We start from the raw sequence: 25,339 nt of genomic DNA, 5'->3' as shown, positions 1-25,339 counted from the left end.
AAAGATCTTTTACTTGTCTTTTCCGTTTCCAAAACTACCAGGCTGCACTCACTTTGCCCCGGTGCTCCTTCTAGCATTTGTGTCACTCCTGCCTTGGAATGCTGAATGTCTCCTTTGTCAGCTTTGAAATATATTGTCTCTCAGGCACTTGGGGCTTAGTTGGTTGAGCTTCTGGTTCTTGATTTCGGCTCAGGTCATGGTCTCAGGGTTGTAGGATCACGCTCCATGTTAGGCTCAGTGCTCAGGGGGGAGTCTGCTTAAGATTCTCTCTCTCCCTCTCCCCCTCAGCCCCCCCTTTAAATAAATAAACCTTAAAAAAGAAAAGAAAAGAAAGATATTGTCCATAGAACTTCTACAAGGATCATCATTCCTCCCCATATTTGAAGTTTAGGTTTTGTGGGCTGCTCATCTCATGAGCAAGTCACCTATCATTCTCTGTTCTTACGTGATGACGATCTTTTCCAAATACTATTCAAGATCCACTTAAATCTTATCTCCTTCATGAAGTCTTCTCTGGCCATCCTAAGCTGCAGAGTATTCTGTCTCCCATGACGTGAAATACATAGTTCAACACGTATTTGTTGGATGCCTACTAAGGGCAGGCACTGTACTAGGCGCTGGTGATACACTGTTCAATAAGATGACCTATGTAAGCATAAGGGCAAAATGCATAGTATGAAGTAAGTACTTAGTAAATAAATATTTCTGCAGAAGTTTCAAGGTGGAATAAAAGAAATTGAACATTTATTTATTAAACGTGCCTTTCTGTAGATCAGGACTTTAATCTTCAGAATATTCCTTAAGGCCTTACATATGACAAAACTGGCCAGAAGGGGTTATAGGTAAGTAACACCTATAAAAGCCATGTGATACAACAGAAATCAGGGAGCATCTGTTTGATCCCAAAGCCATGCTTTTACCTCTTTACTGAGGCTCCCTCGCAGAGTAGAAAAGACAAGGCTGATTACATTTGCAAACATTTATTGAGTGCTTATTAGAAGCCAGGTACTATATTAAGTACTTTACTTAGGTAATTATTTAATTCTTAGACAGCTGATACTGACATGAACACAATCATTATCCCTATTTTAAAGATAAAGAAAATGACTGATGAAGAGATTACATAACTTGTCCAGTGCCTCCAGCATGTAAATGCCACAGCCACTATTTTATCCCATTTTCTCCTGACTGCAGACCTCAAGATCTTATCCATTTTATTTTATTAACACCTAAAGGTGAGGAGACTAGATTGCACTTCTAGCTCCATCCTTATGACTTGATTGAACATATGTCATTTTCTTCATAGTCTCAATTTCTCGGTTTTTCAAATGAGAAAAATGATGTCTATTCTGAATTTTTGTGGGGCAGTGTGGGGTTCAAATGAGAATGATTTATCAGGTGCTTTATTAATAGTAAATAACAAAGAGAAAGGTATATTTTAGACCGGGATACTGGCTAGGACCTTCTGAAAAGCTGTCTATTGTCAAATCTATTACTCAGGGAGTCACTTTTAAGTTTAGAGTTCATTTTTAATGAACAAATTTAGTAATGATAAAACTACCTTTTTAAAAGATTTTATTCATTTATTTGTCAGAGAGAGAGAGAGAGCACGAGCAGGGGGAGCGGCAGGCAGAGGGAGAAGCAGGCTCCCCACCAAGCAAGGAACCTGATGCAGGACTTGGGATCATGACCTAAGCAAAAGGCAGCTTCTTAACCCACGGAGCCACCCAGGCATCCCAAAACAACTTGATTTTTAATGTGGATTGTTTTTAGTAGATAGTATGGAAAAGTGTCCAACCAAGCAAGTTAATGTTTCATGTTATTATCCTGAGAGTTAGCCTTACATGGGGCTTTCTACTGATTTTGAGACATTTGGGAAAATTAGAACGGCAATGCACACCACACTGTGATGTTTCAAGGTACAGTGAGGGTCTCAGATTCATTAAAAGTAATCTATTGAAAGGTCCGGAAGACACTGGAGGCCCAGGAGGCAGCTCTGGTCAGTGGTTCTTCTGGGAAAGACAGAGGCGGGCCTGCAGGGTTCTTCCCCGCTGGGGGTGGGGGCGATGAGAGGGCATGGCCTCCCAGGGTATGTAACCTGCTCCCTTGTGAGGAATCCAGTGCCCTGGGGTCCCTTGTCCAGAGAGACTTTTTATCCTGGGGCCTGGGAGGCCAGACGGTGCTGCCAACCAGCCCTTGGTGCTCATGCTGCCCCCTGCATGCTTGCGCCTGAGACCAGCAGGCTCTTTGCTGAGCCTGGGAGACAGTGCTCCAGAGGGGCACACACTTGTGCCCAGGCGTCCTGGTTCTCAACTCTGAGATTCCGGTTTCCAAGACCATTCTTAAGTCTCCTTTGCAGTGCCTGGGGTGTAGGCAATGATTAACTGGGGGTTTTCTGGCTCTGGGAAAGTCAGTGGTTAAGGGCATGGGCTGTGGAGGCTGACGGACGAAGTCAAGGAACAGCAGGACTAAAGCAAAGTGCTTATAGAAGGTCACCCCCATTAGGCTGGAGGTCTATCCTGTGTAGAAGTTACCAGACAGTGCTGACTCAGAGTGGTCAAAACTGGAATGGGTATGCTTTTAGCATAAACTAGTCTTCTGGGGGAATTAGTCCAGTGCTGATGACTTCTGACCCCCTGCCTCCTCAGCTAAGCTGAAGCTGTGGAGCGCACCAGGCGGTTCTGGTCATCATGCTTCAGGCATTTGGGGAATCAATGGAGGGACAGAGAAGCACTGTGGACCCGTTCCCCGGGATGTCACTACCACATGGGAGGCACTACTGGGGAGAAGAGGGAGGGGAGGGGAGGGGAGGATAAAGCTGACTCTTTGTGAGACTTTGGGCACATTCTTTCTTTCTTCGGGGTTTCATTTCTCCAGTGGTCACCGTACGGCTTGGCTGGGGGGACAACCCTGGGGTGGGTCACAAAGATGGCTCCAGCCTTGTCTCTGCCTTCAGTGGAGTGGAAGAGGGGACAGTAAACAGAGTTACAATCCTAGATGACTGGGGTGGTGGCAAAAGTCTGTGGCCAATGACTGAGGGACCCCAGAGGAGGGGCAAATCATGTCACCTGGGGAGGACACTTGGATGAGATTGTTGTGATAGAACCAGCATGCCCAGTCTGAATCTTTTCACCACCCCAACCTGGGCCTGGCCAGGAGGAAGCTCAAGAAATGTCTTCAGAGGCCTCAGTCTTGCTGAAAGGAGGTACTCCCCGCTCCGGAGTTTCTGTTGACTACTGAGTGTCTTTGGTGTTGGGGCGGGGTGTGTGAGGGGTGTCAGATAGGCTAGGGGTCAGGCTGACCCGATGGCCCTGAGCCTTTAGACACACCCATCTTTGCTTAAAACCTTTCAAGCTCATCCCTTTGCCTTCAGGATAAAGTACGGATTCTTTAGCAGATCAAGGCCTTGAGTGCACAGACTCTTCAGACTAGACTAAAATTTCTCAATTTTGGAGTTGGATAATTCTCCATTGTCGGGGGCCATCTTATATACTATATGATGTGTGGCAGTTTCCCTGGCCTCTATGCGCTGAGATGTCAATAGCGCACATACCTCTCCCCAGTGGTGACAACCGAAAATGTCTCCAGACATTGCCACATGTCTATCCCCTGCGGGCACAAATCATCCCTGCAGGAGAACCACTGGACTAGAGGAGAATCAGCTACTCAACCTCTTTTGTTTCCAGAAACGTGCCTTTCTATCTCTTTCCTCATACAGACTTTTCTCCCTTCTTAACCTGGTTGATCCTTACTAGCGCTGCAGATCTCAGAATTCTCTCCCCCAGAAACTCCTCTCAGACCCTCTTAGACTGGGCCACATACCCTCTTTGGGCTCCTGTAGCCCACTCCCCTGTTCCAGCTCTGCACACTTGGGATTGTCACTATGTGGGGACCAGTTTGTCTTCCCCACTAGGCTGGAAGCCCCAGGAGGGCAGAGTCTTCATCACACTGGTTTCCCAGCACCACCCAGCTCAGGGCCAAGTGCAAAACAAGAGCTCAGTGTTTGTGGACTGAATGGATCTTGAAACAGAGATTAGGCTGTGGAATTCCCTGATGCAGATGGTGGATGCCAGCAGTAAGGTTCTGCTGTGATGTCTTGCTTCTTCCAGCCCCTACCCAGCTGTCAGGGTCGCAGTGGTTTCTCAGCCCTCATGGGCCTCTTTACAGATGTTTCTAAGGATTGGATGTGAGATTGGATGTGTGGGTCCAAAAGCAAGAACAGTGTGTTAGTCACTACCACTCTCCCCTGTTCACGGGACCTGGCACAGAGCAGGAGCCTTGGTCCAATCTCCTGCCCAGCCAGCTTGCTCCTTCATTAGCCAGATTAGCCAGGGGCTCAGACATGAGGCCACACTCTGCCCTTCATTCCTTCAGCTAATGTGTGTTGAAGCCTCCCCCTACATGTAGGCCCAGTGTTATGGCTGGGATACAGTTGTGAAAAAACAGAGGCCCTGCCCTCTTGGAGCTCTGTTCTAATTGAAGGCAAGGGTACAGTGGGGCGAGAGGAGATCAGGGATGAATAATGAACAAGATGAATAAAAAACACTATATAGGGGGTCAGATGGCAATGACTGCCATGGAAAGAAAGAAAGTGGAGGAAAAAGTGAAGGCCAATGGGTAGGAGAGTTGCAATTTAGAAAGGTGGTCTAGGAAGTCATCTCTGAGAAGGTGATATCTGAACAAGGACCTGAAGGATGTGTGAGAGCCACACTGATAAACAGGGGAAGAGTGTTTTGAAGTTAAGGGAACAGCCAGTGTGAGGGCCCTGAGGTGGGAGGGGCCTGCTATGGTAAAGGAGCAGCTTGGTGGCCCATGTGGTTGGAGTAGGTGAAGTGAGGGAAAAGAAGTAAGAGCGGAGAGGCAGGGAGAGGTCAGCTCATACCAGGTCTTGGGCACCACAGTGAAGGCTCTTGCCTTTACTCCAAGGGAAGTGGGAGTCTCCAGGGACTTATCTCTTACTGAGGTAAAACTTAGATACCATGGTCGGTGTAGCATTCAGTGGCTTTCAGCTCATTGAATCAGGTGCACAGTGAGCTATCAGAACCGTCTGAGAACACTTCCATCCCCTCAGAAAGTTCTCGTTCCCTTTTGCAGTACCTCTCCACTCACACCCCCAGCCCCAGGCGACCACTAAAGTGTCTCCTGTCTCCACAGTTTTGCCTTTTCTAAAGATTTCTTTAAAAAAAAAAAATCAATATAAGGTGTTTTATTTAATCTATTGTAAGCTGAGAAAACAGCTCTGAATGCATGCTAGAACTTTACAGATTTACTCTCCCCCACCTGTGTTTTGTGTTTGGTGTCACAGTTTATATACTTTTACCTTATGTACCCATTAGCAAATTATTTTAGTTATAGTTATTTTTAATACTTCTAACTTCCATGCTGGAGTTATGTGAATTACCCACCACCAGCACAACATTCGAGTATTGTGAATTTCACTATATGTTTACATTTACTGGTAACAGGAAAACATGTGAAAGTGTAAATCTAATTAGGCATCCTTTTCATTTCAGCTTGAAGTCCCTTTACCATTTCTTAAAAGGCCAGTCTTGATGAATGCCTTCAGCCTTTGCTTGTCCAGGAAACTCTCCTGCCATTTTGAAGGACAACCATGCTAGGTAGAGTATTCTTGGTTGGCAGTTTTCTTCCTTCAGCACTTTTTGGAGCCTTGTGGTTTGTGGCTTTGTGATCTCAACTCCTGACAGAGACATGGTCATCACTTCACCCGGGTGCGTGGCTAACATCCCCTTCAAAACTCCCACTCTAGAAGAACTCAGCCATTCTAGCTTTTCTGAGTTTGCTCCTAGCATTTAGCTGGAGAACAACCACAAAACAGCCCTTTCTCTCCACGTGCCAGGGCTGTTTCCTTCTCCAAAGAACGTGACCAGATTCAGCCTAGAGACTGCAAGACCCTGGGTGCTTCATATCCTTTCTCTTCATATATATCCAAAGGCTCCTTCTTTTGCTCCAAAAAGATAATCAGGTCTGGCTTTGACACAACGAGACCCAAGAAGAGGTTTCTGAAGCTCTCACATCACATCCCCATACAATCCCCACTGAAGATGGTTCAGGCATCCCCCACTCCTGAGAGAATTTCAGGGCCACATCCCGGAATGTCAGCAGTCCCTGAGAACTGGCCATTTCTTTTTCTTTCACCTCAGCCTCTAGACTTACTTTTCAGAAGAGATGTGTGGAGAAATCCTCTAAGGATTTCTTATAAGTAGAACTTGTCGACAACAACAAATCCACATCCTAGTTAATATGGCTTTTTAGTACTTACTCTTCAGGGGTGAATCTCAAAAATAAATAAGGGCATAATTCAAAATGATAGCAATACTGCCTTTTAAGTTTGGGTTTGTAAACTGAGGCATGAAGAGGCCAAATGAGTCACCACGTCAAAAAATAAGTCACTCCCAGTAAGAAAAGAAAAACAGGGGATGTGATTCTGAGATTTCAAACCCCTATTCTGCATTGCTTCCTCCTGTTTAAACTTTTCACCCTACTAAAACTCTCTCCAATGAAAACAGCCTTAGGTAGGAAATCCCAATGTTTGTAGACTCACTTTTGAAAAGAACGCCTTGTATGTTTGTGTTTGATAACACTGTTGTAGTTACTAAAATATCAACTCATGTTTCTGGAATTTTGTAGGATTTCCACTGTGGAGGCAAGGTTATTTGTGTGTGCAAGCTTCTCAGTTCAGTATTTTCTTTAATGTCGGGTTGCTCTGGAATCATATAAATAATTGAATTTCCTTGATATACAAGCTAGTCTAAATTGGTTTTGAAAAATGATTAAGTGTGACTGGATAATTTTGTGCCACAATTTTTCCACCTGTGAGGTACTTTACAAAAGAGGAATACAAACATATTGCTTACACAAGCCCTCGGCAGAGAGAACAGAATAAAAATAGTAAAGGGTTAAAAGTGGTCATTTTAGCAAAATGGTTTAATCTGCACTGCGGTTATTTCCTTTGACGGTATTTCTGTTGCCCTATTAGACCACGAGTCCGGAGCAATAGGAAATTCAGTGACTACTGGTGGCAGACAGGTTGAATAAACAGGCTTTGTTTTCAGATCTATCAGACAGATAGATATCTTAAATTTGAATCTGTAACATGGAAGAAATAAAACAAAGCAGAAATTTCAATAATTTACTTAACTGATATCTCAACCTTCACCCTTCCGCTTATATTTCTTGGCATATCAAACAATTTTACAAGATATCGTAAGACAAATGTCAAACCCTCGTATTCAGGGTTTATTTTCAAGCAGTTCCTAGAATGTTCAAGACATAGTCACATCTCACAGCAAGAGGGAGACAACACTGATCAAATTTTCAAATCCAAACAGAATAAGATACCATAAGAGTTCTGTAAAAACAGCATAAGAATAAGTACTAGTCATAGTTTAAAAGAACATTAATGGACCATATTGTCCATTAAATTTCAGAATATTGGAGTAATGAAATTTGCTAAGGAAGAATTGTCTGCTACCAATTTTGATACTTGGTCCAGCAAGAACAACCCCAAGAAAGCATCAGGATAGAAGAGAGAGTTTGTTGTTAGGGTTATAAGAAATTTTGTATTTTGAGTAAATACTAAAGATGATCAAAACTAAAGCAAGTATAGATTTATGTACATGTTGTATGTTTCATTCAAAGTTGTCCTAGTGTTTTGTGGTCCTGATAGAATTAATTATTTCACCTTAAGATACTGAAGACCAGATCAATGATTGACACCTAGTACCTTTGCAACAGGTGATTTTAGACATAATGTCAGATCTAGGGAGCACACAATGTAAAAATCAAACAATCTGTGGATTGTTCCTTACTCATAATGAAGAGTAATGTCTAGTATTAGTTGGCAAATGTTTAAGCATCCTATTAATAACAATTATAAATCATAACAACTACGAATGCATAATACAGTGGTTTTTAATTTTCTTTTTTCCACCTGAACCTTCCACAGAGTACACCACAAAAATCACCAAGACTCATACAAGATATATAATTAGAGGGTAAATCTATCTGTTTACACTGAAGATAATAACTTTCTACTATTCCAGAGCTCCCCCTTTCCAATAGCAATATCTATTGCCCAAAAGAGGCAGGAGAGTGTATCAGCGGAGATCAAGGGGTTTGGCATCAGATAAACCCACATTCAAATCCAGCTCTGCAACTTGCCAGCTGAGTTTCCAATAGTCTGTTGTACAAGTCATTTCATCAGAATGACTCAGTTTCTTCATCAGTGAAATGGAAAACAGAGTTGTTGGAAAAATAAATCACCTTGTTCAAAGACCATGGAAGAGCAACTGGCTTACAGTAGGACTCAGTATATCATGGTTCAAATATCTATGAAAATTAATAATCAGAATTCTAGTGGGACTAAAGTTACAGCAAAATGGACCTGAAGAATATTGCCCCCAGATTATGATAAAGTGCAGAGAACCATTCCTTTTTAACTATAGAAAACATGTTCTTCTACGTGATTGGAACACTCGTATTCTCAAGAAATAGTTAGCCTCTCACTGCCTTTTTTTTAGTACTATATAAAAATAAAACCTGACACATTTTTACCTTTTACTCTTTAATCTCCTTTTGAAAGCAATCATCAAACCATGAGATGCACTACAATACACTTAAGGTTACATTTTCTTTTACATAATCTATATCACATTCTTATCTTTCTGATGATATATTATCTCATTTTGAATTTAGAAAACCATGCCAGTATATCTGCAAATCATTCCTGCAGGAAGCAAAACTCTTTCATCATCCTTCTCATTCTCACTGACTTTAATATCCAAGGATAACGTTTTTCTAACTTTGCTTTAGCTCCTGCATGATCCTACATAGCTACATTTTAGGTGGAACATCACTGAATAACAAACATCTAATTTACTGCCAGACCAATAGATTATTTGATAGAGAATGGCTAAACTCTTTTTATCTACAGTTAGACTTATTTTTAAGACACCTTCGAAGTCCCATGTGGCCATACGCCTCAGTTTCTGGTAGTGCAACGTGGGCAGAAATGTCCCATGCCATTCTTCCCCCATTATTGAGCAGAATGCCAGTGCCCAGAGAGTCCTCGATGCTACACACTGAAGAATGAGGGCACAACAGACTTGGGATGGGAATGACTGTGTTGAGCAGAACCCTTGCCCCTACTGCAGATCAGCCTCTACAAAAGCAAGAAACAAACTCATGAAGTCTATGAGATGTCAGAGTTTATCTCCTATAGCGTCTAGCATCCTTAAATAATATAGAAATTGTTGCATTTCACAGTTATAACTTTGACATTTATGTCTAGAATTTATTTGAGTTAATTGTTGTATAAGGAGTAAAATAAAGGTTGATTGTTGTTTTTTTCCATACAGACATCCAGAACCATTTGTTAAAAAATTTTCCTTTCTTATTGAATATGTGTCGCATTTTTGCTGAAAGAGAAATGATCATGTATGTGTGGGTGTACTTCTGGAAGCCTTCTGTTCCATTGATCTAGATGGCTATCCTCTCACCCATACCACCTTGTTCTTGATTACTGTAGTTTTACTGTAAGCCTTAAAATCAAGTGGTGTGGGATGCCCGGGTGGCTTAGTTGGTTAAGCGTCTGCCTTTGGCTCAGGTCATGATCCCAGGGTCCTGGGAATGAGTCCCACATTGGGCCAAGGAGCCTGCTTCTCCCTCTCTCTGCCACTCCCCCTGCTTACGCTCTCTCTCTCTCTCTCTCTCTCAGACAAATAAATAAATAAAATCTTTTAAAAAAAAATCAAGTGGTGTAATTCCTCTAACTTTATGCTGCTTTTTAAAATTACTCTGGCTATACTAAATTGTTTGCACTTTCACATGAATTTTTAGAATAAACTTGTCAATTCTATCTTAAAAGCCTCCTGAAATTTTACTGAAATTACATGAAATCTGGATCATTTTTGTAGAACTGAAATCTTAGCAAAACTGAGTCTTCTAATTAGTTAGGGTAATTCTCACTATTTAGGTAAGTCTTCTTAAACTCAATTCATCAAGGATTGTAGTTTGCAGTACATAGGTCTTGCACCTATTTTGTTAAGTTTATCCCTAAGTAGTTTGTTTTCTCACGCTATTGGGAATGAAATTATTTGTTACTGGTATATAGAAATACTACTGGTTTTTGTATAGTATACAATATTGGATCTTGTGTTCATGCTCAATTAACTTAGTTTTAGTAGGGTTATTATTATTATTATTACTATTATTATTCCTTAAGATTTTCTATGTACTCCCACAACACCATTATGCTGTCTGTATATAAAAGCAATTTTACTTCTTCCTTTCTATAACATATGGTTTTAATTTCTCTTTCTTACCTTACTGCACCAACTGAGGCCTCCAGTATAATGCTAATTAGAAGTGGTAATGGTGGACATCCTTGGCTTTGTAAGGTCCCGAGCAGGCTGCTCCCAGATGTGCCGCTTTGGCATGAAGAGTATTTTGAGTTAAAAACAATCAAAACCCAGCATATTCAGGAAAAAGCTCTTGACCTCCCCTTCAACTGCCTGCTAGTAACATAAAGAGACCTATTAACAGATTATTTTTTACCTAAGAAACTTATCTGTATAACAGGAAAGCCTTTGTTTTCCAAATATCTCCTTTTCACTTTCCTACTAATGGTCTTCCTCCCTTTGTATTCTCAGATCTCAGCCCTGAATCCTTAGTTTTTAGGATGCCATATAGCCTTTTCTGACTGTCTTTGGATTTTCACGTCTGAGTGGATCCCTCATATGTACAAGATTAAATCTGATTTTCTCTTGTTCATCTACATCATGTCAATTTGATTCTTGGTCTAGCAGAAGGATCTTAAAAGGCAGAGGAAATTCTTCTTTCCCAACTTTGGTGTAGTCGGCAGGACACTTGAACTCCTTGGACACTGCTCACCTCAGACATTGCTGCAACTGAGAGATCCTTGGGATATCTGACGAACAGCCCACAGAAGATTTCTTACTATACCAGTTCCCTGGAACCTCTATCTGCATAGTCCGATGGAGCAAGAATGGTGAGAAAAATTCTTTCTGTCTTTTTCTAATTTAGATTAGCAGGAGAAAACACTTAGGGAACTTAGTAACTCTTGGTAGAAATTTGGTAGAGTACTCTTTGGTTATTCTCGAGTTTCTTCCCAGAGATGGTTTTTGTTTTCTTTTGTCTATGTCTTTTATGTCTTTTGTCATTAAGAGGAATTACCACAGGCATAGGCCCTATCAGTCAGCTGCTCAAGCCAGCCTCACAGACTGGTGAGTTCATGGTTCTTGTTCAGATCAGTGTCTGTTTAAGCAAACTTTGCTATGGGTTAATGTGCACCTGAGGTAAAAGCTATTGCTAAAGGGACATCTTGGAAGCCAAGGCCACAAAATTCAGGGACATGGGTCAAGCACTTTAAAGCTGTTGGAGCACTCACCACCTAACTCAGACTCCTGTGTTAGGATAAGTTGGTCATGGAATGAGTTTAACTGACACTAGGTTATGACAACCTCAAAAAAACTTCCATGCAACAAGGTACACTGTAAAACCCCCAAGCCCATGGCCCATCCTTTTTAGGTGTTAGTGTGGCTCCAAGAGACCCAAAACTTAGCCAAAAGAAAAGCTGAATGAGGTTTTCCTTCTGTCTTGTTCTATGTCCTAAGAGCTAGGCTTGGTGACCAGTGAGAAGATGCTCTTTGGTCTTCACCATCTGGAGAGTGTACTTACTGGGGTGCACACTGGTGGCCAGCTGGATAGACTAGGGTTCTGAGTCTCCCTGTCCATTCGTGCCAGCCCCCAGGTGTGTCTGTTGTGAGAGGTTGCAGCCCGTAGGTACCTTTGTTGTCTCAACCTCCATAGTTTGTCAGTGCTAGAAAGTCCCATTTCAGCAGTGCCAGCCTGGTGTCACAACTTAGTAGGTTATGACTAGAGGTGTGTCACATTTCTGTGGGAGATTGGAGACCGGAGACTCCACCATCCTTATTGCCCATGCAACGAAGGTTTTTGCTTTCTTAGACTAATTTCAGGAGTAAACTTTTGGGTCATGGTGGTTGCATCATCTGTGCCCTCTCTGGATGCCTCTTGCATCTTTGGTTAAGCCATTAAAGGGCTTATTGGTTTGAGTCACTATTAATAGATCCTACTCATCAATTGCCAGATGGATCCTTTAAATTGGCTTTTAAAAAAAACAAATATATTCTTAGTAGAGAGCTCTCAACTGTCTTAGTAGTAGTATAAAACCTAACCTTAAGTACTCCCTTGACAAGATAAAAGAACATAAATTACACTTAAGACAAAAATGTCCACATCCAATGTAAATTCCCCTTCTTAAAATCCAGCCTCATATGCCTGTTTTTTTAACTTCTCTTTCCCTGTAGGAATTACAGAGAGCACACTGGCTTAATCTAGGTCCCAAGGACACAGGTTGCTCATGTAAGTGCTGAAAGCCAGGAAATGAATTTCACACAAGCTCCAGAGATTGTCAGTAAGGCCGGCTTTGCTCCTACCTTCCAGGGCTCTGTCCTCAGGCTCTGCCGCTTCAGGCATTCCTATGCAGTGTCCTTTGCAGATACACCCCAGACTGCCCCCCAACACAAAAGAATTAATGTCCCATGGGACAGCAGCAGATCTTCTAACCTACATTTTCAGAAGAGTCTCCCAAATTTATTTATTTATTTATTTATTTATTTATTTATTTATTTATTTATAAGATTTTATTTTATTTTTGACAGATGGACAGAGAGTGTACAAGCAAGGGAAGCAGAAGGCAGAGGCGGAGGGAGAAGCAGATTCCCTGCTCAGCAGGGAGCCCGATGCGGGGCTCTATCCCAGGACCCTGGGATCATGACCTGAGCTGAAGGCAGACACTTAACGACTGAGTCACCCAGGTGCCCTGATTCTCCCAAATTTAGAGGGGAATTCGAAAGATGAATGATGATTCACAACTCCCCCTTCATAGAGGAAGCAGACGATCCAAATTTCTCCTAGGCCCTCCTACAAATGATCTGTAAAAGGTTAATATTCAGAAGTTAATTAAAAGCCAATGTTGAATTGTATAACCAGAAAGAAGACTTTTGTTCAGGTGCTTTATATGGACTTTACAAAGTCATAAATCTTCTGATTCCCACTTTGGTTAAAAATATCCCTGATATAAAAAAGCAAATGTAGTTAAAATGATGAGCCAATCTCTTGATATTTAGGCTATAACCCAGTTCATTAGGGAATTAGAAAAAACTGTATCTCGGCGGAGCAAGATGGCAGAGAAGTAGGAGACCTGGATTTTGTCTGGTCTCAGGAATTCAGCTGGATAGGGATCAAACCATTCTGAACACCTTCGAACTCAACAGGAGATCAAAGAAGAGAGTAGCAACAACTCTCTGAACAGAGAAGCGACCACTTACTGGAAGGTAGGACGTGCGGAGAAGTGAATCCGAGGCGATATTCGGGAGGATAGATGGCAGGGGAGGGGGCCTCCATCGGCCGCTTCTGGCAAGTCATAGAGCCGCGGAACACAAAATTGGAACTTTTAGAAGTCGGCTCCACTGAGGGGCATCACTCCAGTGGCTAAGCTGGGGGTGGAACCCTCGCAGGACACTGTGGTCTCAGGACCCTCAGGGTCACAGAAAGACTGGGGGTGCCTGAGTGCAGCAGAGCTCCCAGGTATCAGAGCAGGGAAGCCGGCTGCAGAGACGGAGCCGAGGCGCGGGCTCTCAGCTCGGGGTTGCCCTAAACTGTGATCCGCGGCCCAGTCGGGCCACTGCTCCTCCAGCAGGGACCCAACAAGCGGCAGAGCTGGGGAGACTCCCCTTCCTCCCCGGGAGGAGCGGTGCGGGAGAGCACCGCAGGGATCTGCTGGGTTTGGACACTCCACACCGAGTTGGGTGCCATTATAGAAACGCTCGGTCACAGGCTGAGTGAAGACAGAGTGCGGCCAGAGACTGGGGAGACGGGAGTGACTGACTGCTTTTCTCTGGGGGCACACTGAGGAGCGGGGCCCCGAGTTCTCAGCTCCTCCGGATGGAGATTGGGAGGCCACCATTTTCACCCTGGTCCTCCAAAGCTGTACCGAGAGCTTGCAGGGAACAAAAGCTCCTGAGAGCAAACCTGAGCAGCTTGCTTAGCCCGGACCGACAAGAGTGGGGCAATTCCACCTCCCGCAAAGACATTTGGGAACCACGGCAACAGGCCCCTCCCTCAGAAAATCAGCACAAACAGCCAGCAAGCCAAGACCAAGTTTACCGATCAAGGAGAATGGGAGAACTCCAGCGCGAGGGGAATACTGCACATAGAATTCATGGCTTTTTTTACCACGATTCATTAGTTTTTCAAAGTTAATTTTTTTAACTGTTTTTTTTTTGAATTTTTCTTTTTCCCTTTTTCAACCAACATCTTATCAATCCCTTTTTTATTTTTTTATTTTATTTTTTTAAAGATTTTATTTATTTATTTGAGAGAGAGAATGAGATAGAGAGCATGAGAGGGGGGAGGGTCAGAGGGAGAAGCAGACTCCCCCTGAGCAGGGAGCCCGATGTGGGACTCGATCCCGGGACTCCAGGATGATGACCTGAGCCGAAGGCAGTCGCTTAAACAACTGAGCCAGCCAGGTGCCCCTCAATCCCTTTTTTAAAAAAAAATTTTTATTTTTCATTTTTAGAGTCATATTTTATCCCTTCATAGTAGTTACCCTTATTTTTGGCATATATATATATAAGTTGTCCTCTCTTTAAAATTTTAAGATACAGTTTCTTCTAACAGATCAAAATATACCCTAAATCTCTAGTGTATGGCTTTGTTCTAGTCTCCTGCCTGGTCACATTCTCTCCCTATTTTTTTCTTTTTTTTTTAAATCTTCTTCTTTCTTTTTTCAAACAACTTCTTATCAATTCCTTTTATAAAATCTTTTATAATTTTCATCTTTACACTCATCTTCCATCCCTTCATTGTATCAACCGTTATTTTGTACATATATAAGTCTTTCTTCCTTTAAAATTTTAGGAGGCACTTTTTTCTAACAGACCAAAATACGCGCAAAATCTAGTGTGTGGCAATGATCTATGCACTAGCCTGATCATATTTGATCATATTCTGGTTTTTTTGTATTGTTCTGTTTTTGTTTTTATCTTTTTCTTTTTTTTTTTCTCTTTCTTTTTTCTTTCTTTCCCTTTCTTTTCCCCTGGTTTCAGGTCTTTTCTGATTTGTATACAGTATATTTGCTGGGGACGTTGTTAACCTGTTAGCATTTTGTTCACTCATTCATCTATTCTCCTCTGGACAAAATGACAAGATGAAAAAAATCGCCTCAGTAAAAAGAACAAAAGGTAATACCATCAGCCAGGGACCTACTCAATACTGATATTAGTACGATGTCGGACCTAGAGTTCAGAATCATGACTTGAAAGATACTAGCTGGGCTTGAAAAAAGCATGGAAGTTATTAGAGAAACCCCTTCTGGAGAAATAAAAGAACTAAAATCTAACCAAGTCAAAATCAAAAAGGCTATTAATGAGGTACAATTAAAAATGGGGGCACTAACTGCTAGGATAAATGAGACAGAAGAGAGAATCAGCGATATAGAAGACTAAATGATGGAAAATAAAGAGGCTGAGGAAAAGAGAGAGAAACAACTACAGGAGCACGAGGGCAGAATTCGAGAGATAAGCGATACCATAAGACGAAACAACATTAGAATAATTGGGATCCCAGAAGAAGAAGGAGAGAGAGGGGCAGAAGGTATATTGGAGCAAATAATAGCAGAGAACCTCCCTAATGTGAGGAATGAAACAGGCATCAAAATCCAGGAGGCACAGAGAACCCCTCTCAAAATCAATAAAAATAGGTCAACCCCGCGACATCTAATAGTAAAACTTACGAGTCTCAGAGACAAAGAGAAAATCCTGAAAGCAGCTCGGGAGAAGAGATATATAACCTACAATGGTAGAAATATTAGATTGGCAACAGACCTATCCACAGACCTGGCAGGCCAGAAAGGACTGGCATGATATCTTCAGAGCACTAAATGAGAAAAATATGCAGCCAAGAATACTATATCCAGCTAGGCTGTCATTGAAAATAGAAGGAGAGATAAAAAGCTTCCAGGACAAACAAAAACTAAAGGAACTTGCAAACATGAAACCAGTCCTCTAAGAAATATTGAAAGGGGTCCTCTAAGCAAAGAGAGAGCCTAAAAGCAGCATAGATCAGAAAGGAACACAGACAATATACAGTAACAGTCACCTACAGCAATACAATGGCACTAAATTCAAACCTTTCAATCGTTACCCTGAATGTAAATGGGCTAAATGCCCCAATCAAAAGACACAGGCTATCAAATTGGATTAAAAAACAAGACCCATCAATATGCTGTCTGCAAGAGACTCATTTTAGACACAAAGACACCCCCAGATTGAAAGTGAGGGGGTGGAAAACCATTTACCATGCTAATGGACACCAAAAGACAGCTGGGGTGGCAATCCTTATATCAGACAAATTAGATTTTAAAACAAAGACTGTAATCAGAGATGAGGAAGGACACTATATCCTACTTAAAGGGTCTATCCAACAAGAAGATCTAACAATTGTAAATATCTATGCCCCTAACATGGGAGCAGCCAATTTTATAAGGCAATTAATAACAAAAGTGAAGAAACACATTGACAACAATACAATAATAGTGGGGGATTTTAACACCCCCCCTAACTGAAATGGACAGATCATCTAAGCAAAAGATCAACAAGGAAATAAAGACTTGAAATGACACACTGGACCAAATGAACTTTACAGACATATTCAGAACATTCCATCCCAAAGCAACGGAATACACATTCTTCTCTAGTGCCCCTGGAACATTCTCCAGAATTGATCACATCCTAGGTCACAAATCAGGTCTCAACTGGTACCAAAAGACTGGGATCATTCCCTGCATATTTTCAGACCACAGTGCTTTGAAACTAGAACTCAATCACAAGAGGAAAGTCAGAAAGAACTCAAATACATGGAGGCTAAAGAGCATCCTACTAAAGAATGAATGGGTCAACCAGGAAATTAAAGAAGAATTTAAAAAATTCATGGAAACCAATGAAAATGAAAATACAACTGTTCAAAATCTTTGGGATGCAGCAAAGGCAGTCCTGAGAGGAAAGTATATAGCAATACAAGCCTTTCTCAAGAAACAAGAAAGGTCTCAAATACACAACCTAACCCTACACCTAAAGGAGCTGGAGAAAGAACAGCAAATAAAGCCTAAACCCAGCAGGAGAAGAGAAATAATAAAGATCAGAGCAGAAATCAGTGAAATAGAAACCAAAAGAATTGTAGAACAGATCAATGAAACTAGAAGCTGGTTCTTTGAAAGAATTAACAAGATTGATAAACCCCTGGCCAGACTTATCAAAAAGAAAAATGACCCAAATCAACAAAATCATGAATGAAAGAGGAGAGATCACAACCAACACCAAAGACATACGAACAATTATAAGAACATATTATGAGCAACTCTATGCCAGCAAATTAGATAACCTGGAAGAAATGGGTGCATTCCTAGAGATGTGTCAATTACCAAAATTGAACCAGGAAGAAATAGAAAACCTGGACAGACCTATAACCACTAAGGAAATTGAAGCAGTCATCAAAAATCTCCCAACAAACAAAAGCCCAGGGCCAGATGGCTTCCCAAGGGAATTCTACCAAACATTTAAAGAAGAATTAATACCTATTCTCCTGAAACTGTTCCAAAAAATAGAAATGGAAGGAAAACTTCCAAACTCATTTTATGAGGCCACCATTAACTTGATCCCAAAACCAGACAAAGAACCCATCAAAAAGGAGAATTACAGACCAATATCCTTGATGAACATGGATGCAAAAATTCTCACCAAAATACTAGCTAATAGGATCCAACAGTACATTAAAAAGATTCTTCACCATGAACAAGTGGGATTTATCCCTGGGCTGCAAGGTTGGTTCAACATCTGCAAATCAAACAGCGTGATACAATACATTAACAAAAGAAAGAACAAGAATCATATGATCCTCTCAATAGATGCAGAAAAAGCATTTGACAAAGTACAGCATCCTTTCTTGATCAAAACTCTTCAGAGTATAGGGATAGAGGGTACATACCTCAATATCATAAAAGCCATCTATGAAAAACCTACAGCAAATATCCCCTAAGGTCAGGAATGCAGCAGGGATGTCCACTATCACCACTGCTATTCCACATAGTATTAGAAGTCCTAACCACAGCAATCAGACAACAAAAAGAAATCAAAGGCATCCAAATCGGCAAAGAGGAAGTCAAACTCTCACTCTTTGCAGATGATATGATAGTGTATGTGGAAAACCCAAAAGCCTCCACCCCAAAACTGCTAGAACTCATACAGGAATTCGGTAAAGTAGCAGGATATAAAATCAATGCACAGAAATCAGTGGCATTCCTATACACCAACAACAAGACCGAAGAGAGACAAATTAAGAGTCGATCCCATTTACAATTGCACCCAACACCATAAGATACCTAGGAATAAATCTAACCAAAGAGGCAAAGGATCTGTACTCAGAAAACTATAAAATACTCATGAAAGAAATTGAAGAAGACACAAAGAAATGGAAAAACGTTCCATGCTCATGGATTGGAAGAACAAACATTGTGAAGATGTCAATGCTACCTAGAGCAATGTACACATTCAATGCAATCCCCATCAAAATACCATCCACTTTTTTCAAAGAAATAGAACAAATAATCCTAAAATTTGTATGGAACCAGAAGAGATCCCGAATAGCCAGAGGAATGTTGAAAAAGAAAAGCAAAGCTGGCGGCATCACTATTCCGGACTTCCAGCACTATTACAAAGCTGTCATCATCAAGACAGTGTGGTAGTGGCACAAAAACAGACACATAGATCAATGGAACAGAATAGAGAGCCCAGAAATGGACCCTCAACTCTATGGTCAACTCATCTTTGACAAAGCAGCAAGGAATGTCCAATGGCAAAAAGACAGTCCTCTTCAACAAATGGTGTTGGGAAAATTGGACAGCCACATGCAGAAGAATGAAACTGGACCATTTCCTTACACCACACACAAAAATAGACTCCAGATGGTTGAAAGACCTAAACGTGAGACAGGAGTCCATCAAAATTCTAAAGTAGAACACAGGTAGCAACCTCTTTGACCTCAGCCACAGCAACTTCTTCCTAGAAACATCGCCAAATGCAAGGAAAGCAAGGGCCAAAATGAACTATTGGGATTTTATCAAGATAAAAAGCTTTTGCACAGTAAAAGAAACAGTCCACAAAACCAAAAGACAACCGACAGAATGGGAGAAAATATTTGCAAATGACAGATCAGATAAAGGGCTAGTATCCAAAATCTATAAAGACCTTATCAAACTCAACACCCAAAGAACAAATAATCCAATCAAGATATGGGCAGAAGACATGAACAGACATTTTTCCAAAGAAGACATCCAAATGGCCAACAGACACATGAAAAAGTGTTCAACATCGCTCGGCATCAGGGAAATCCAAATCAAAACCTCAATGAGATACCACCTCACACCCGTCAGAATGGCTAAAATTAACAAGTCAGGAAATGACAGATGTTGGCGGGGATGCGGAGAAAGGGGAACCCTCCTACACTGTTGGTGGGCATGCAAGCTGGTGCAACCACTCTGGAAAACAGTAGGGAGGTTCCTCAAACAGTTCAAAATAGAGCTACCATATGATCCAACAATTGCACTACTGGGTATTTACCCCAAAGATACAAATGTAGGGATCCGAAGGGGTACGTGCACCCCAATGTTTATAGCAGCAATGTCCACAATAGCCAAACTGTGGAAAGAGCCAAGATGTCCATCGACAGATGAATGGATAAAGAAGAGGTGGTATATATACACAATGGAATTCTATGCAGCCATCAAAAGGAATGAGATCTTGCCATTTGCAACGACATGGATGGAACTGGAGGGTGTTATGCTGAGTGAAATAAGTCAATCAGAGAAAGACATGTATCATTTGACCTCACTGATATGAGGAATTCTTAATCTCAGGAAACTGAGGGTTGCTGGAGTGGTGAGGGGTGGGAGGGATGGGGTGGCTGGGTGATAGACTTTAGGGAGGGTATGTGCTATGGTGAGCCCTGTGAATTGTGCAAGACTGTTGAATAACAGATCTGTACCTCTGAAACAAATAATGCAACATATGTTAAGAAAAAAGAAAAAGAAGTCGATAGCAGGAGGGGAAGAATGAAGGGGAGTAAGTCGGAGGGGGAGAGGAACCATGAGAGATGATGGACTCTGAAAAACAAACTGAGGGTTCTAGAGGGGAGGAGGGTGGGGGGATGGGTTAGCCTGGTGATGGGTATTAAAGAGGGCACGTTCTGCGTGGAGCACTGGGTGTTATGCACAAACAATGAATCATGGAACACTACATCAAAAACTAATAATGTAATGTATGGTGATTAACATAACAATAAAAAACTGTACCTCTATAAAATCAGGAATGCAACTCTATAAAGGATTGAAAGCCCACCCATCTTTAACAATCCTCATAAGTTGTCTATTCCTCTCAAAACATTTGTGGACATTATAAAAGATCAACATATTGGAACAAAACTGTCCTGTACCTTAAACAAACAAAAAAGGTAAATTTTAAGTAGAAATTACCCTGAAATTCTAGGGAAAAATATTTTTTTTTACATTCTCTGTCCCTTGAAATTATAAATCTTACCATGTCTTTGAAATGTAATCAGCCCACAATTGCCTCAGACTGAAAAAAAGGTGAGCGGGGGAGCTGTTGGTTAGGGGGAAAAGGCGTTTTTATTTTTATTTTTTTAAGATTTTATTTATTTATTTGACAGAGATAGCAAGAGTAGAAACAGAAGCAGCGGGAGTGGGAGAGGGAGAGCAAGCTTCCCTCAGAGGAGGGAGCCCGATGTGGCACTTGACTCCAGGACCCTGGGATCATGACCTGAGCTGAAGGCAGACGCTTAAGGACTGAGCCACCCAGGCGCCCAGAAAAGGTGTTTTTAAAACACAAACTGCTTAGTGCTCAGACTCCAACCTCTAATAACAAAATCTTCACCTTGAAGAAAACTTGGATACTTTGTGCCTTTGGGATGTAAATTTCCTCCCCTCCACCCCACTCTGGGAAGTAAGAGCTATTCTTTGAGGTGCAAATTTTAGGGAGAAGTTTTTCATCAGGAAGGGAAAAAAGGGTATTTTAAAAAATAGGCTTTTAATGTCTTTTCCACAATAAGATTTTTGTTTGCATCTTATCTGTATATGTGTGTTCATTCATGTTGTAAAATGTGAGATATTTTCTCTACCTCTATCTCTGGTTGTACTGCTGAAATTTGTTAAAGAGCTCTACTTAGTATAGTGTGAAGGAAGGCAAGTGCTTATAAGGATCACGCATTCTAAAACTCAGCTGCACAGAGGCGTTAAGGTGGCAGAGTAGTAAGAGGACCTTAAGCTTGCCTTGTCCCTCAAACAGAGATAATTATCAAATCATTTTGAACACCCAGGAAATCGATGTGAAGATGGAGAGAACAAACCGCACAACTAGAGGGAGAAATGAGGCCACACTGGAAATAGGAGGTGCGGAGACAGGATTTGGGGAAGAAGGGAATCACAGGTGCTGTAGAGGGGAGGGAGCCCTGAACACAGAGAGAGGAGAGGGGGAGAGAAATAAAGGATAAAGCAGCAGCAGGGGATTGCACAAGAAGAACACTTCCCCAAAACCATTCGCTGGGAAACTGAGGGGCAGATTATTTAAGTTTTTTAAAACTCAGAAAGCTAGAAACTCACCCAAATGTTTTTTGAGTTAATGTGATCTGGGAAAATGTTCAGTATTAAAGTTAATTTGAAGTCGTTGGTTTGAGGGGCACCTGGCTGGCTCAGTCAGTAGAGCATGTGACTCTTGATCTCAGGGTCATGAGTTCAAGCCCCACATTGAGCACGGAGGCTACTTAAGAAAAATAACGTTGTTGGTTTGATTAAAATAGATGTCTTTAAAGTTATCAGTATTAAATATATTAACTTTTATTCTGGCTGTGTTTACTAAAAGTCAAATAAATTCATGTTATCTTTGTTGCAAAATTTATCTGAAAAAAACTTAGAATAATGGTTGACTTTGCCTAACGCCTCATGAAGTTTTATGGGTGGTCTAAACCTAAGTGTTAAAAACAAGTAAACTCGATAGATTTAAACAAAACAAAAAGGTTTGTGGGTAAACTTCCAAATAAAGTTTTATAACCTGAAACTTTTAAGTTTTGCTAATTAAATAAAAATGATGAGTTAACTTAAATTCATTAAATAATCTAGATCATTTCCAAAAATGATAAAATAATAAAACATTAATATTTTTTATCTAATTTCTTTTTTTTCCTTCTCTTCTCTTTTTTCTTTTTAAGTAGGCTCCCTGCCCAGCATGGAGCCCAACACCTGGTTTGAACTCACGATCCTGAGATCAAGACATGAACAGAGATCAAGAGTGGGATGCTCAACCATTTGAGCCACCCAACCTCCCTTCTAATTTTTTCTTATTACAGAAAAACTAAAGATAAATTTGAGTCTGTTAGTAAGCATGTTTTGTGCTTAATTTAAAAACTGTACTACAGAAAAGCACACGTTTTTAGACATTATGAAATGTGTTTATAAATTTGCCAATCTAAAGAATACTGGTATAGCAGACAACTCACAACTGCTTCCTGCTTAGTTTTTACTAGAAACTAAGGTTTCTAGGAGTTAAGGATTCTAAGAAATGTAATTAAGACTATTGGAAAAAATAAAGGAAACAACTCTGTATGTAAGGAAAGTAAGATGTGTGGTTTGGGTAAGCAAAGGAATAAAAACATTTTTGTTGAGAGAAAACTAGATTTGTTCTCAAGTGAGACTGGTTACTTCCGAGAGGGAACTTAGGACAAAATCTGAATGGAAAAAAGAAAGTTGTAGAAGGTTTATGGAAAAAGAATATTTGGAGAAGAGTTTTATATGTGGTCGGTGCTGGCTAAGATTCAGACAAATGTAAGTAAATGAGTTTTAGTATCAAAAATATACCGATGCAATATTAAATACTCTTTTCTCTTTGCTTAAAGGACAAAGTTTTCTTCAACTATTGGGGTCTGCTCTTAAAAAAAATCATAAACAAAGTTTTTCTTTACTCTAAAGTTATCTGCCTGGAAAAATAAGGATTCTCTGTTTTGCCAAAATAATTCCTGTGTTTACCAGATCTTTGATTACACAAGAAAACTGAGACTGACTGTTCAAAGAGCCAGGCATGCCTGAGTGGCTCAGTCAGTTAAGCCTCCGAGTCTTGATTTCGGCTAGGTCATGATCTAAGGGTCATGAGATTGAGGCCCGCATCAGGCTGTGCACTGAGTGTGTAGCCTGCTTAAGACTCTCATGACCCTGAAATCAAGACCTAAGCTGAGATCCAGAGTGGGACGCTCAACCAAGTGCGAACGCGTCATGCATTCTCTCTCTCTCTCTTTAAAAAAAAAAAAGCTAAAAGTTTGCTTACAACTATGTAGCCTTGTTTATTTGCCCTTAAAATCTTTTATTGTTTTTATAGAGCGCCGCGCGCAGCGGACAGAGACAGCAACTATTGGCGTCACCACCACCCGACTGCTTTTCCTGGAGACAGGAGTAGAAGGCCGGCGAGTTGGTCATAACGGCAGGTGAAGAAATTAATGAAGACTATCCAGTAGAAATTCATGAGTATTTATCAACATTTGAGAATTCCATTGGTGCTGTGGATGAGATGCTGAAGACCATGATGTCTGTTTCTAGAAATGAGCTGTTGCAGAAGTTGGACCCTCTTGAGCAAGCCAAAGTGGATTTAGTTTCTGCTTACACATTAAGTTCAATGTTTTGGGTTTATTTGGCAACTCAGGGAGTTAATCCTAAGGAACATCCAGTAAAGCAGGAATTGGAAAGAATCAGAATATACATGAACAGAGTCAAGGAAATAACACAAGAAAAAGGCTGGCAAGCTGGACAGAGGTGCAGCTTCAAGATTTGTGAAAAATGCCCTTTGGGAACCAAAACCTAAAAATGCATCCAAAGTTGCCAATAAAGGAAAAAGTAAAAATTAACCCTTTGGTTTTGATGTACACATAATGTAAAAGTACGTCACTTTTATTGTTTTCCACAAAATAGATGATTATGTGGCATTGCAAGCTTTAAATGTATTTGTTACTGAATCCATATATAAAATTTACATTTAAAAAAATCTTTTATTGTCTTTTTAACTTTGGTTAAATAAAAAGTAAGTATTATTTTATAATGATTTATGATCCTATTTAATTGTAGTTAATCAAATGTTTTATTTCTATATTATATATTTTACATGATTTTTATAATGATTTGTGATCCTATTTAATCCTACTTAATCAAATGTTCAAGTCTTTGGATATTTTTTGGCGTACTTCCAAAGTCAAATTCTAAAATGAAATCTTTTGGCCATAATCTAACTGAAATTTTCCAGCAGGTCCCTGGAACATTCAAAGATTTCTGTGAAAAATTAAACTAATTAGGCTTACTTGGTATGTTGTTACATGGGAAGCATTGTCAAATAAGTGATACTAAACACTCAGATTATATTTGTGCAGAGATATGTTAGTAGAATAAATGTTCTAAAATTGTATGAAGCTCCTAGAAATCTGATTTCTTGGAATGTTATTATCTTGGAGTGCTGTGTGTCACAGAAATAATCAAATTCCCTTGTCATTTGCACTGTAATGAATGTGAATCAGATCTTCAACCATGGCCATTCTTCAGTCTTATCACTTGCAAGTTACCATTTTACTCTGATGCTGTGGCAGATGTGTTTCATCTTCAGTGAGATGCAAAAAAACTCTTTGAGTACAGTTTTCTGATACCGTAAGATCATAAAGCTGAACTAGGTTAGAATTTCTGAACTAGTGGTGAAACTGGATTCAAGCAGAAAAGTCAATAATATGGGACTGAATGAACTAAGAAGGCTAATTAAAATTTTTATGACTTTTTATTTGAAACATTGCTGACTTTAAAAATGTTGTTTTTCCAGATTTAAGGAAACCTTTTCTCTCAAGCTAACTTAACAGCAGTTTGACAAAATATACCTTTTGGAAACAAATGAAATATTTATCTTTTTCTCCCTACTCAATCCCTCCAGAATTCAAAAACTCAGTAACTGTTCTTATATATTCATGGCATTGTATTTATTTGTCCAATGAGTTCAATGTTCAGTGTTCAAAATCCAATGTCCAATAAAACTTTGTTCTCCTTATGACAGGACACAATTGGAATCATTGGTTATATTACTAAAGCTTTGACTGACATGTCATATTTGAGAACGACATGCATAGATTC

At 40.5% G+C, this 25,339-nt stretch overlaps 1 protein-coding gene across 1 annotated transcript in view; it reads left to right on the top strand.

Annotated features, from left to right (window-relative positions):
* LOC113932601 (nuclear nucleic acid-binding protein C1D-like) overlaps positions 1–24,151 on the top strand; it is a 34,435-nt gene extending 10,284 nt beyond the window's left edge. The window contains 2 exon segments of the mRNA XM_035722195.1: positions 23,637–23,959; positions 23,961–24,151. Coding sequence (XP_035578088.1) covers positions 23,637–23,959; positions 23,961–24,081 — 444 coding nt within the window. The 3' untranslated portion in view covers positions 24,082–24,151.
* Positions 24,152–25,339: the final 1,188 nt, after the last annotated feature.

This window comes from Zalophus californianus, chromosome 10 (genome assembly GCF_009762305.2).
Source record: "Zalophus californianus isolate mZalCal1 chromosome 10, mZalCal1.pri.v2, whole genome shotgun sequence".
Taxonomy (NCBI): domain Eukaryota; kingdom Metazoa; phylum Chordata; class Mammalia; order Carnivora; family Otariidae; genus Zalophus; species Zalophus californianus.
This window is presented reverse-complemented; position numbering and strand designations above follow the sequence as displayed.